The sequence below is a fragment of the Carlito syrichta genome, unplaced genomic scaffold (genome assembly GCF_000164805.1).
Source record: "Carlito syrichta isolate Samal-C Ts95f unplaced genomic scaffold, Tarsius_syrichta-2.0.1 Scaffold289991, whole genome shotgun sequence".
Taxonomy (NCBI): Eukaryota; Metazoa; Chordata; class Mammalia; order Primates; family Tarsiidae; genus Carlito; species Carlito syrichta.
Window position 1 is genome coordinate 425,178 of NW_007234087.1, and position 13,742 is coordinate 438,919.

At 41.5% G+C, this 13,742-nt stretch overlaps 1 protein-coding gene across 1 annotated transcript in view; it reads right to left on the reverse strand.

Moving 5' to 3' along the window:
* Nucleotides 1-13,390, reverse strand: part of VGLL3 (vestigial like family member 3) — a 31,275-nt gene extending 17,885 nt beyond the window's left edge. Inside the window, exons 1-2 of the mRNA XM_021710570.1 lie at nucleotides 13,105-13,390; nucleotides 3,885-4,418 (exon numbers count right to left, since the gene is read on the reverse strand). Coding sequence (XP_021566245.1) covers nucleotides 3,885-4,418; nucleotides 13,105-13,369 — 799 coding nt within the window. The 5' untranslated portion in view covers nucleotides 13,370-13,390. The remainder of the gene's footprint in view (nucleotides 1-3,884; nucleotides 4,419-13,104) is intronic.
* Nucleotides 13,391-13,742: the final 352 nt, after the last annotated feature.

A 13,742-nucleotide genomic window follows, 5' to 3' on the forward strand; every position in this document is an offset into this window, starting at 1 on the left:
AAAAAAAAAAAAAAAAAAAAAAAAGAAACATGTTCACAAAAACTTGTACATGAGTGTTCATAGCAGTATTATTCATATTAGCCAAAAAGTGAAAACAAAGGATCCATCAATCAGTGAATGAATAATACTGTAATAATAACAAAATGTGTTATTATGCATACAACAGAATCATCCCTACCCCTAAAAAGTAATTAACTTATGATACATACCACACTGTGTATGAACCTTAAAAACTGTGTTAAGTGAAAAAGGACACAGAAGTCCACATAGCCTATGATTCCATTTGTATGAAATGTCCAAAACAAGAAAACCAATAGGGGCAGAAATATATTATTAGTTGCCAGTCATGGGGGCTTGGGGGACAATTGAGAGTGATGCCTAAAAGGTATAGGGGTTCTTGTTGAGGTGATAAAATGTTCTAAGATTAGACAGTGGGGATGGTTGCACAATTCTGTGAATCTGCTGTAAGACCACTGAGCAGTACTTCTTAAAATAGTGAGCTTTAAGTTATTGTGAAGTATTTCTACACAATAATTTTTTTAAGTTAGAAAAAGGGGAAAGTCTATCTTCTCCTTAACAGCTAGAATTTATAGAGTATATGCTATGTGTCATGTGTAAATGCTTTACTTCAGGAACTAATTTAATATACAAAATGATCCTATAAGGCATCATTTACAGATAAGGAAGTTGAGATTCCGGGAGAATTAAGTCTACTTGTTATTTGCTTTTTGGTTCTTTTTTTGGAGATGACAGAGCTGGGCAGTCTGAGTTTAAAACTCAGGTCACCCACTAACTTACCAGCAGTAGCTATCATTAAAAGTTGGGGTATTGGCGGGGTTTGGTGGCTCAGCCTGTCACCCCAGCACTTTGGGAGGCTGAGGCGAGTGGACCGCCTGAGCCCATGGGATTGAGACCAGCCCAGGCAACTTGGAAAGACCTCATCTCTACAATAAATCAAAAACTACCCAGACATGGTAGTGCATGCCTGTAGTTCTGGCTACTTGGAAGGCTGAGGTGGAAGGATCACCAGATCCCAGCAAGTCGATGCTGGGGTGGCCATGAGCATGCCACTGCACCCCAGCCTGGGTGACAGAGTGAAACTCCAACTCAAAAAAAAAGTTTGAGTACAAACTTCCAGATAATTTTCACTGGAATGCATGTGCCTGCACCTAGGAATATTTGTGCAGAAGATAAGAATGATACACAGGAACTATCCTAGGGATCAGAAACTACCCACAGGCCCACACTGGCCCACCACCTGTTTATATACAGCCCATTCAAAAAGAATGAAAAAAGTAGGTTTACATTTTTAAGTGACTGAAAAGGAAGAAGACCGGAAAAAAAAAAAAAAAAATGTGGTATTTCATGGCACTTGAGAAGTATGTAAAATTCAAGTCTCAGCGTCCACCCGTAATGTTTTACTGGACTACAATGACCCTCATGGGAGTTCTGTCTATGGCTGTTTCTGTACTACAAGAGCAGAGTTAGGTAGTGGTGACAGAGACTAAATGACACGGCATGGCTAAAGCACACAATATTTCTGTTCCTGAATAGAAAGAAAGAAATGTGTTGATCCCTGGATTATACTATACATGACGCTATAAAACTTTCTTTTGTTGCTAAACATTCTATCATGTTCAACTTTCTGGATTTCAAGATGTCCTTAGTTTCTTTAAATGACTACAAAGTAAAAATGCATTTCTTAAAATGACTTATTTGCAAGTTCACTAAATGTTTCAGATGTTGAAATCTTAACACCTAAGGTAATGGTAGGAAGAGGTGGAGCCCTCATGAATGGGGTCAGTGCCCTTATAAAAAAGATCCTGAGAGCTCATTTGTCTCTTTCCCATATCGAATTTACAGAGACAAGATGGCCATCTAGAAAGCAGATACCAAATCTTCCAGCACCTTGATCTTGGACTGCCCAGCCTCTAGAACTGTAAAAATAAATTTCTGTTGTTTCTAAGTCACTCAGTCTATGGTAGTTTATTACAGCAGCCTGAAATGACTACGAAACCATTCTTCTGCTAATGAAAATGGCATGTCTTTTACCAAATGGCTCTCAAGATTGTTGGATTAATGTATTTATCTTCTAATCAAATATGAAAATGACTTACATTGTACCAGTCCAGGTACCTGGACTTTGAGAAGCCTTATGGCTGTCTCACTTAAATGAAGGCTCTTCCCTTAGCTACTCATATGTGAATGGGCCCTCTCAAAATTTTTCAGAGAGAAAAAACCCTCTTTTCCCTACTTCCAAAAGGTAGGAAGATGACTTTTTATCTTGATAAGACTATTTCAAGCTGCAATTCTGAATGAGTCGGTGAATCGAGCTTACATCAAAGTTAAAAAGCACAAGAGTAGGCAAAAATGTGACAGGGAATTAGAAACACGGCAACAAGCAATCACACCCATTTCTCCTTTCACTGACAGAAATCACAGAGGAGGAACACATTCCTCGCCTGCTGAGAACTCTGATCCTCTGGTCACACAGGTACCCCATGGGGCAGAGAAGAGCCCCCTGAGACTGGTGGCCCATGAGGACAGCACCAAACTGAGAGTCTTATTAAAGATCTGGCCCCAGGCATCAAATGACTCGAGTCAATTAATTCTGTTAGAATGTGGCAAAGGATGAAGGGAAACCCTATGCTGGTTAGTCCCATCACACACTCCTCTTCTGGAGAGGCACAACCAAGTCCCCTGAGATTTTGTTTAGAAAAGCAGCTTGAACCTAGAATCTCAACAGGAAGCTGAAATGGGTGAGGCAGGGCAGCGGCCAGTGGAGGGCAGTTCGCCAAGATAAGAATGCCCACTCTCGGCAAAGTGAACACAAAGTGGTGCTGAGCATTGGTTACTCTGGGGAATTCTCTGTTGTGAACCAGCACCCCAGTAAAGATTCTCCACACTACAGAAAAACTAAGCAAGGAGAGTTTCTTTAAACTTCTGGCAAGTTCTAGTGCATTGCAAAGTGTTCTAGCAAAAGAAACTGGGACTGGAGATGGAGCGGGGTGACTGGAATGTGGACTCTGGGGGTACCTTCATTGACTTGAACCGTCTTTTCAGCCTCCGGTGCCTGAGATTTCACGAGAACTATTAATACTATGAATATGACTAGTCTGTTCCAAAAATCAAGCTCAGACATTTAACATCATGACCTTCGGAACTAGTGAATTCCAGAGTGGAGATGAATGCTCTGTGAAGAAATATTTTCCTTACTATTTTTTTCTAAATCTGTTGAATAGAAATTTTATAGTAGTCTTTTAGTCTTGTATTATTTAAACCAGAGAAAGAGAGAGAGAAGAAGAAAGAGGAGGAGGTGGAAGAAGGAGGAGGAAAGGGAAGAAAAGAAAAAAGGAAAAAAAAAAAAAAAAGCCAGAGAGAGAAGGAAAGAGAAAGGAAGAAAAATCCATTCTTATCATATGATCCCTAATTATTTTTCAAATGATTGGACTACAGGCCGTATTTCAGAAAGCCGTTTGTTTGATAAGCCATAAATAAGGCCTAACCAAAGGACAGAAAACTGAGGGTTGCTCACTATTTCTGCATCCTATTGGCTGTTACACACGGTAGCGCAAGACATGGGAGATTTAAAACATGTGCTCAACTTTTTGTAAACACAAGGTCCCGGCGATTCCAGTTCAAAGGAACAGATAACCAGGCTAAGAGATGCAGAACAGCTCTGAGACCCTTCTCTGGCTGAGCTTCAAGACCAAGTCATACCAGTTTCTGCAGGAACACAGGCATCGTTGAAAAACGGTTCTGTCAACACACTGGCGAAGTTTAACTTTACAGATAAGAAAGAAACGATTTAAAAAAAAAAAATCCACGATCATTAAATTGACTTTTTCATTTCGTAGGGAAAGGAGGAAATGCCAGCAGCCCACCTGTGTCAAAGCCCACACTTGGCATGATGTCCACTGTTCCGTGAAAGGCTCCGGCCCACGCTGAGGTAGCAGTGGTGACTGTAGTCGGGTCTGTCTTTGTGATGTCACACTGGGGAGCAGGAATCCTGGCCGCACGCACGGAGGGCATCAGCAGGGGCCCGTAGGACGGATCGAGGGCAGCGCCAGCAGGAGGGGGTGGTGGGTGGTGGTGGTGGTGGTGGCGGTGATGCATGTGGGCATGGGGGTGGTGGTGCCGCATGTAGACATCATGCACATGGCTGTAGGCCGGGCTCACCTGAGATGCCAAGGGATAGTGCCAGGACTCAGACGCGGGAGGGGGAGGGGCTGGGCCAGTCTGATGCAGGCTGTGGCCTGGCCAGGGACTGGGGTCGGCTGCAGAAAAGGTGCCAGGGGGTGTGGTGACCTGGAAGTCGGGGTGAACTCCCCCCAGACAGGGTGCAGGCGGGGGCTGGTAAGAGCTGGTCCAAAAGGAGGTTGGGAAACTACTCCGCTGGCTTGAGAGAGCTGAGCTGTCTGAGAAGACAGAAAATACAAAAAATGTTATTGACATGTGATTCCGTTCTGGGACAGACTTGCCTCTATTTGTTCAGTCACAGCCGACAAGCAGGAGAATTGGCCTGCACTCATATGCCGCCCCACACAGGGGTGAGCCGACACCAGGTTAATCTCGGGGTTCCCGTGCCAACTCCATGCACAGGATCCAAATGCTGAAGGAGTGTGTGCTGTGTGTGTGCATGTGCGTGTGTTCTGCTGAGCTTATGTGGTCAGTTCTCTGCTAAGGCTTGCAATTTGGGGGTTCAAAACCCCATTTCCCTCTGGGTGTCTTGTGGTCATTAGGTCCTGCCGGAGGTCATAACTACCACCCGCTTTTCTGGTAAAGAAAGTTTATGGCACAGATGAGTTTTATGCAGGTTGGAAATGACAATTTTTACCAATCTCTTTTAACTGCAAATACAACACTCATGCAAACTAAACAACTGAATGCTCAAAGTAACAAACAGAAGTAACAGTACTTAATTATGCTCACCAGTACTCATTTTCCATTAACAAGAGTGTATTCCAGGCTCGGGTTTTTTTTTTTTTTGTCTGTAAAGATTCGAATGTCTCCAGCTTGAGAATAATAATGGTTAACGTTTAATGACAGTGCCAAATGCCCAACACAAGGCCAGAGGCTTTTCATGGATAATCTCATAGGATTCTCATGTCGGCCCTATGGGGTTGATATTGTTATTATCACCATTTTAGGGATGAGAACATCAAGACAGGGAAGCCTAAGACTGGCACTGGCAAATATGAGACTGGGCTTTGAAGCCGGGGGGGTGGGGGGGCAAAGTGGCCAATGGCTGGTACTCTTCATAACATGCCACAAGAGGGCACAACCGTAACTAAACCTCAACATCCAGAAGTCGGTGAAGATTAACAGAAACCCTTGAGTGGAAGAGTTTCCAGTAGAGGTAATGAGTTTGAGGGGGAGTATGGGGGAGAAGAAATATCAAAGAATAGCACTAACAATAAATAAGAGAGAACTCTCCCAAAACTCTGCATCAATTCAATGTCTCTACTCAATCATCATATTTATAAGTGACCTAATAGGCACCAAACACAGAGGGGTCAGGGATAACCAGAGAGGCATTATTTTTAGTCACAATCTGCAGAGGGACAGACAAGTCAACAGACATGGGCAATGTGATGCGAGAGTTGTTCTCACAACAGGAAATACAGAGAGAGAGAGAGACAGAGAGAGAGAGAGAACCCAACCAGTCTAAGAATATGATGATGACATGGAAACTGAAAGGTTGTATAATTAAATACAGCTCTGTGACTTGGTGGGGGAGAAAGTTTTAGGTAAATGAACCAGCATGGGAGAAAAGGCTATATGGTACGTACGTACACACATACACATACACACACACACGCACACACACATTTGAGGGACAAAAAGAGCTCAGTAGGCAAAAGATAAAAAAAAAAAAAAAGGAAAAATGAGATGACAGAAGTAAGAAGAAGCCGGTGGTGTGACCTTACTGAACATGGGCTCTATCCTGAGGGATCTGGTGGGCTTTGAAGCGTTTTAATCCAGGAAGATCCACAGTCAGATCTCTGTGCAGGAAGATCAAGCCCGCCACATTTAGCCTGCTGCCTATAGTGCTGTGTAACTCAACAAGCACTGGTCTCAAAGACTAAGGAGCTCAGTTTTGATTCTAGCCCTTGCCCTATCTCAACCCGTTACCCCACATGAACTGTTGCTGTTCTTTCTATGGCTTACTTCCTTTCATCAAAAATGAGGTGTGCGAATTCAATGAATTCAAATTATCTTCAAGAGTAATCCTTCCATCATTCTGTGAAATGTCCTATAGACTATTTCTATATATACATAAAGATAAGATACATACTAATGCTCAGGGCATTAGTCATATACGTCTAAGTATTTTCATCCTGGGTTCCATGCAAGTCTTTCCATTGAATGAAAAATATCCTATGAAGTATTCTGAATTAGGAGTATTCAAAAATCTGACATATCTATGTTTTCACTACATACACTTCCGCTACATTGTTTTCTTGCCTTGGGAAAAGCTTTAAAGATCTGACATCGACCACCCCAGATATCATTCGGTTAACATGATCAGGTTCTCACTGTGGTGTTCCAGCATCTTCTCTCTCATGCTCTGAACACTGCCCGCCTTTCCACTCTCTCCGCCTCAGCCCTGCTCAGAGCTATCTTCTGCCCCATCTCTCCTGTGGACAAAGCTATTCACAGTCTCACAGTCAAGTCTCTACCTCACAGCATCTCCATGGACCTCAAAGACCTTGGAAAAAAATCCAGAAAACGATGTTCTTCAAAAGGCAAAAGATAGAAGTGCCTACTCTTCAAGTCTTCAGATATTCCCAGGAAACTTGGAACTGAATAACTTTATCTTATGACCATCACGATTCATCAAAAAGTAGCACTTAAAAGCAAACTTACTGGCATCTAGGTAAATAAGTTTTATTTAGCAAATAGCTCTTTTTGACATATGAAAAATTCTACTAATGACAAGAAGAAAAACTATACAAGCTGTGAGAAGAAAATTCAATTTGCCTTAGGTGATGACCATTTGTAGAATATTTCTGTCACACACACAATGAAAGCTGACAATGCTTAAAGCTTAAAACCCACACAAGGAGTTTAGAGCAGCTCCTGATATGACACAGCTCAGTTTTGCTACTCTGTTCTCACAACTCCCATCTCTGGGGCCAAACTCTTCATTCTACTCACTGCTTCCATCTCCTGAAGGTGCTGGAATCCTACCATGAAAACTGCCGAACCCCAATGCACAATGCCAGAGACAGTCTCCCTGTTAAAATCCCCTATTAAAATTCAAAAGTACAGAGAGTATACTCCAATTCTTGGGATGTTTTTATTTCTTCTATTTACATCTTATTGTATATCTTATTTTATAGATGCTTGTGTAATTTGAATACACATGCACAAATGTGAATGATGAACAAATTCCTTACCCAAAATACTATTTGGTCTATTTATGAAGTATTATACAATGATTAGTGAGCACAGCATTACTGAAAGCAGAAATCTATTTTTGAAAATGCATTCCGTCAAGAATGAACAAAGTTTTAAAATGCTCCAGGGAAAAGTAAAATTAAGAGCAACTTAATATTTTCCCAGTTGGTATGTCTCTTGAGATTAATATGAAGTTTGCAGAGATCTATGAAGTCCTTAAAAAAAAAAAGTTTGCAGTTTGCGAGTGAAACATTATTGAATAGAAAATAAATTTATGAAGAAGTTTGTACTTCAGAATCACTATTTGGTATCTTGCTTGTTTGAAGAAAAAAATACTGATACAAAGGAACAGATGATATGCTTTGTTTCATGCCTGAGAATCAGTGTGCTTATTTCATATGTATGTAAATTTTTTCATTACATGACTTTGCTTACAAGTACTTAATCACAGCCACATTTGCTGGATGAGAAACCATATGAAAAGCTGCAAGAGCTATTTCCATGCAATATTACTCTCTAGGTTAGTAGAGGCAATGGAACTGAATGCTATTAACACTCCATGGTGACTCTGGAGTCAATATTATTTGATATTTGGACAATGTTGACTAATACTTGGCAGATATTAACACTGACAGTCTAACACATACAAAAAGCCTAAATATAATTTGGTTCAATTTGCATTTGGGATTAAAAAACATTATGCACACACGTTTATTTCTGAACCAAAAAGAAAATGATGAAATTGATACATTGACCAAGACAACCCACCCAAGCCATACTCAATAATCTCACCGTCAGGTTTAGATCAAAATTGTCTCTTAGGATGAGACACTTTAACATTTGGAACATCAAGCATTTCTCTCATGTTCATAACAGCTGGAATATTTTTTTACATTGACTCTAAATATCTCTTAAAATTTTTTTAAATACTAAGGGCAAAAAAATTAAGGAAGATAAAATTTAATATCTAACTTAAAATAAGTATTTTATTACTTAATTTTGAAAATAATAAAAACTATATTAAAAGAAAAAAATGAGATAGTGAAATGTTTTAGAGCCTCCACCTTGCCATCTAAAAAGTCTCCAGAAAACACAATCTTAGTACAAATATTTCCTATTATTAATTGTTTGCTCAGCAGCTGCAAAAAACCTAGAAAGAACTTTCCTAGCTTTATCAGGAAAATATGCATACAACGTAAGACCATGACTCCATTATTAGTTGACATGCACTAACCTTCACCTAAAGATTGACTGTGAGCCGGGCTCGGTGGCTCAGCCTATAATCCCGCGCCTTTGGGAGACTGAGGTGAGTGGATTGCCTGAGCCCGTGGGTTCGAGACCCGCCTGGGCAGGGAGACCTCATCTCTACAATAAATCAAAAAATCAGCTGGGCGTGGTAGCGCACGCCTGTAATTCCAGCTACTCGGAAGGCTGAGGCGGAAGGATCGCCGGAGCCCAGCAGGTCGAGGCTGCGGTGGCCGGGAGCAGCCACTGCACTCCAGTCTGGGCGACAGAGTGAGACTCCAACTCAAAAAAAAAAAATAAAGAAAAAAAAAAAATAAAGATTGACTGTGGAAATATATGGGGGGGTGGTCAAAAAATGTATACACATTTAAGCAATGTTATCTGTGTATTACTTTCTGAATTTGAATTACGTTACGGTAGCCATGAGTAGTACGACACTCTCTCAACCGTGCTTCTGCTATTTTCTTTGACTGTCCAGCCTGTCACATAGGGACGCTAGCATTCATTTGATTAATGCCATCTTTTGAGCAAATGGCATACTCAAAATGTGTATTCATGTTTTTTTTTTTTGGCACTCTCTGCATTCTGCAGTCAAACACCTTTCCGTTTTACCATGTTCACTTCATGCTGTAAACTAGACCCTTTTAATAGAGCTGGTCAGCAGCTCCTTTATGAAGTATCATTGCTGAGGCCATCACCGTATAAATATCCTTTAGTGCCTATGATATCCAAGACTGTTTGGTACTGAAAATACAAACTTCCAGAAAATAGTGTTTCTGGATAAGACTCAAGGTTTGTTTCTTATATGATAAGTGAGTGGAAACTTCCCAAGGGGAAAGAGAAAAGGCATCTGATTTTCATTTAGCACCTGAGTCAGGCTTGGTGCTAAGTTATTCACATACATTATTGAAAAAAGCCTTTACCATAACTCTAGAAGATGGGCATCAAGAAACACATATTACAGGGGAGGGCATTGATCTAAGAGGGATTGTAAGTTATTAATCCAAGATCACATGGCAACCAGAAAGTAATAAAGCCAGGACCTGAATCCAAAACGAACAGACTGCAGAGACTGCGTTTTCCAATCCTGTGTAGTTTTGCCAAATAATATGAAATTCTCACTAACTCTCTCCATGAACATGTAGATCTCATTTTATGGTGCCTCTTCTTTAGGACACTTTCTACATTTTTAGTTACATTTTGTGGCTCTCCTCTGAATCCTATCCATGTTTTGTGTGTTGATCTGAAACTGGCTAATTCACAACTAGATGCAACTATGGCAAAGTTCCACTCGCAAATGAAAAGTAAATCCTACATTTGAAAACACAGAACTTTACAGAAGAAAAGATTTCAGCAATTATTTAATCTAACCCCCATCTTTTGTGAATAAGAAACCTATGCCAACAGATTTCATATAACTTAGTAGCAGGAAATTTTCTATTAAAGATTTGTTTGTCTTCTAATTCTGGGTATCTGGCATGAACTTGGTTCATTCACTTCAGTCATTCAATTCCTGTTTATTTCAGACTTTCCATGTAGAAATACATCATCTTGAGCACAAGAGATGTTGATGTGTGATAACTAGATACAATATTTGTAGACTCAGTGGGAGAAGCAGGGACATAAATTAAACAGGACGTGTTCTCCTGAACACTCTGATAAGTGGACAGAAAAAACCTCTAAAACATCTGTCCTCTACCTATCACTTTTCATTTCATTCCGCTCACACCTGCATTTTTGCTTCTCATTGAACATTCTAAGCTCAGGCCATCTTCAGGACCTTTGCACTGGCTGCCCCCTCTGTGCAGAATTATTTTTCCCTAGACACCCACGTGGTGAGTGCTCTTATTTCCTTCAGGTCTCTGCTCCAATGTCACTGTGTCAGAGAGGGCTTTCATTATCGCCTCAAGTAGAATAACCCCTTGCATGTCATTATATCTGTTTCTTACCTGTCTCTACCACCACAATGTCAGCTCCATGAGTGTAGAGCCCTGGGCTGTCCCTTTCACTGATAAAGAACAGGTACCTAGAACCTGACACATGGTAGAAGCTTCATAAATATTTGCCAGCAAGTCAATGAATGAAACAAGAGACCAGATTTGAAGACCAAATTTAAGTTGATGCTAAGAAAATTCTAATAATAGCTACTAGAACATTACCATTATTCACCCTTTCTCTCTCTTTCTCTGAAGCAGGGTCTCACCCTGTCACCCATGCTGGACTGCAGTGCTGTGATCATAGCTCACTGTAACCTCAAATTCCTGGGCTCAAGTGTTCTCCCACCTCAGCCTCTTGAATATCTGGATGACAGGTTTGGCATGAACCACAACGTTCACTATTTTACTATGGAGTCTCACTATGTTCCCCAAGCTGGTCTCAAACCCCTGGGTCCAAGCAATTCTTCCACCTCAGCCTCCCAAATAACTGTGACTACAGGTGAGAACCACTATATCTGGCTTTTTTTTTTTTTTTAAGAGATGGAGTCTCACTATGTTGCCCAGGCTGGACCTGTACTCCTGGACTTCAAATAACCCTCCTGGCATAGTCTCCCAAAGTGCTGGAATCATAGGTATAATCCACCACACCCAGCCTTTATTCACCCTTTCTATGCTAAAATTTAACATCTGTTTAAAGGTCTTCTGTAATATGTCATGCAAATTACTTAGGAAGTGCTGAATTGTTATAGGTTTTTTTTTTTCCTCACGTATACATCCTGCTTAAAATTCTTCTGATTATAATACTATAGACATTTACTCTCACACCAAGAAATAATTTGGGGCTCCAAGTTCTCATTTTTCAGGTTAAATAAGAACTTAGGCTGCATGTATGCCAGTGTGCTAAGAGGAGTAGACATTGTATTTATTAGTCTCCTGGGACTGATTCTCCTGATAGGATTTACTATTGCTATATCAAATTATTTATGAAAGCCATCTAAATCCACTGATGTTTTCCTACTTTCTTCCTCCACAAATCATCAAAATTCTTCACCATGTGCTGTCAGAGAGGACATTAGTTGATTACATAAGCATCTCAGGCTTCCAAGAACTACACCTCCATTTCTATAGGAAGTCCATAATATTTCCTAATCAAAGAAGGATTATGTTTTCTAATTTACTTCCATCAGGGCCTCAGACATTTGATTTGCATTCCACCTTCCCCTTTTTAGTCAGTGTTGTTCATATTTACTAAGAAGAAAAACAAAGAAAGAAAAGAAGGGAAGGAAAGAAAGAAGGAGGGAAGGAAAGAAGGAAAAAAGGGAGAGAGAAAGGAAAGAAAGAACATCACTGTATCTACAGGTCAGGTCCAGGACTTGCCTGGCCTGGACCCCTCCTATGATTGAGCAGAGCCATCCTTTTGCTGCTTGGCGGGGGGCCACCCAGCCCTGCTCACCTCCCCAGACCACAAGTGGCCAGCCTTCCCTAGGAATCACCCAGGACACTTGTCCAAGAGTAATGCCCACACCTCCCTCTGGAGATTCCAGTGCGACAGACTCCAGGTAAGCAACCTGTCTCCAACAGCACTTGATCAGTGATGACCACACCTGAGACTGTATCTACGTCACTGGGAGGGCTGGATGCCACAGTTGACCCCACCCCAGAGTTCTAATTCCTCAGGTCTGGGCTGGGGCCAAGAACCTGCCATTTTAACAACAGCTCTGGTCAGGAAAATCACACAGTGGGAACCGGTTTCCTAGCTCATTCTTATAACCATATGAGTGTGGAACAAACAACTGTAACACAGTTCTCTGAAGCTACCATTGGAATGATGTGTTATTTTTTTTCCCTCTAACCTTGTAATTACCCTGATTTAGACATCACCCAGTAATTTTCCATGAGCCTGAAATCAGTTTTAAACACATCTCTGTGACCTCAATATAGAAGGAAATAAAGAAGAAGAGTCCACCAGACTGTTCTTTATCGAGATTAAAAACGCTAGTTTAAACCATGTAGACACAGCCGATACCGCCAGGGTCGCCCATCACAAAGAGTTAACACCACAAGGAATCAGGACAGAGGGAGCTAGCAAGAAGAGATCACAGAAGGCTTTCGAGATCTGTATCCTGTGTCAGACTCAGGCCTCTGTGTCACCACGCAGCACCCACTGGAATGAGCAGAAGCTCGTTCTTTAAAAGCAGATCGAGGCACGCCTGTGATGGAGAGCTCCAAATTGGGCCATCGGGACTTGAGCAATGGTGCTCCTGGGCTCGAGCAGCCGGTTGTATCACTCCTTTCCGTGAGGAATTTAAGGGGTGTGACTGCATCCTTTCCAACCCTGCATTCCACATGTGACAAAACCGATCCAGCTGTTTGTCTGAAAGAAATTCCTCGCTGTCCTTAAAAATTAAAAAGCAAGTGGATATCCGTCCTCCGGGGGCAAGTCTCCAGCTGGAACCTGGTACAGGCGGTTGCGAAACAGAGACAGTGCCCTGGAGCGCATCTGCTATTGAATTCTTACCTCTCCACAGGGGGGTTAGCCCCATCTTGCTTTTTGAAATGGCAGATTCTGGATGGAAGGTGCTGGCTTGGCCCAAAGCTCTTGAGAAGTGTTCATCCACTACTGACCCAATGTCTCCCTGGAAATAAGTGAAAAGGACACAGCGAGAGTTAAGGTACTCCATCTCGGCAGGCTGGTCTTTCTCCTCCTCCTCCTCCTCATCCTCCTCCTCCTCCTCCTCCTCCTCTTGTTTGCTGGGAAGGGTGACTTCCAGAGAGTCCTGCATCTTGCTGTATACCGCTAACTTCTTCTGGGATGGAATAAACAAAACACAGTATCAAAGACAGTTTGTAAAAACACATTAACTCGTTAAGTTTTCACTTAAAAAAAAAAAGAATCTAAATATTAACATATGTTTGCAAACTGATTCCTCTTCATCTGCTCTGCTCCATCTTTGCCCGCCCCAAACCAGTTGCACCTCTCCCACACTCAAAAAAAAGTCATAAGTCTGTGATTCCGAATTTGGCGAACAAGCAAAAACGTCCATTATCCAATGGTATGCTTTCAAAACGGAGTTTTGTCCCATCATTCTTATTTTTGAATCCAGCTATGCCAACAGGAGAATGACTTTAAAAAAGAGTGACAGATTCCTTCTAGCT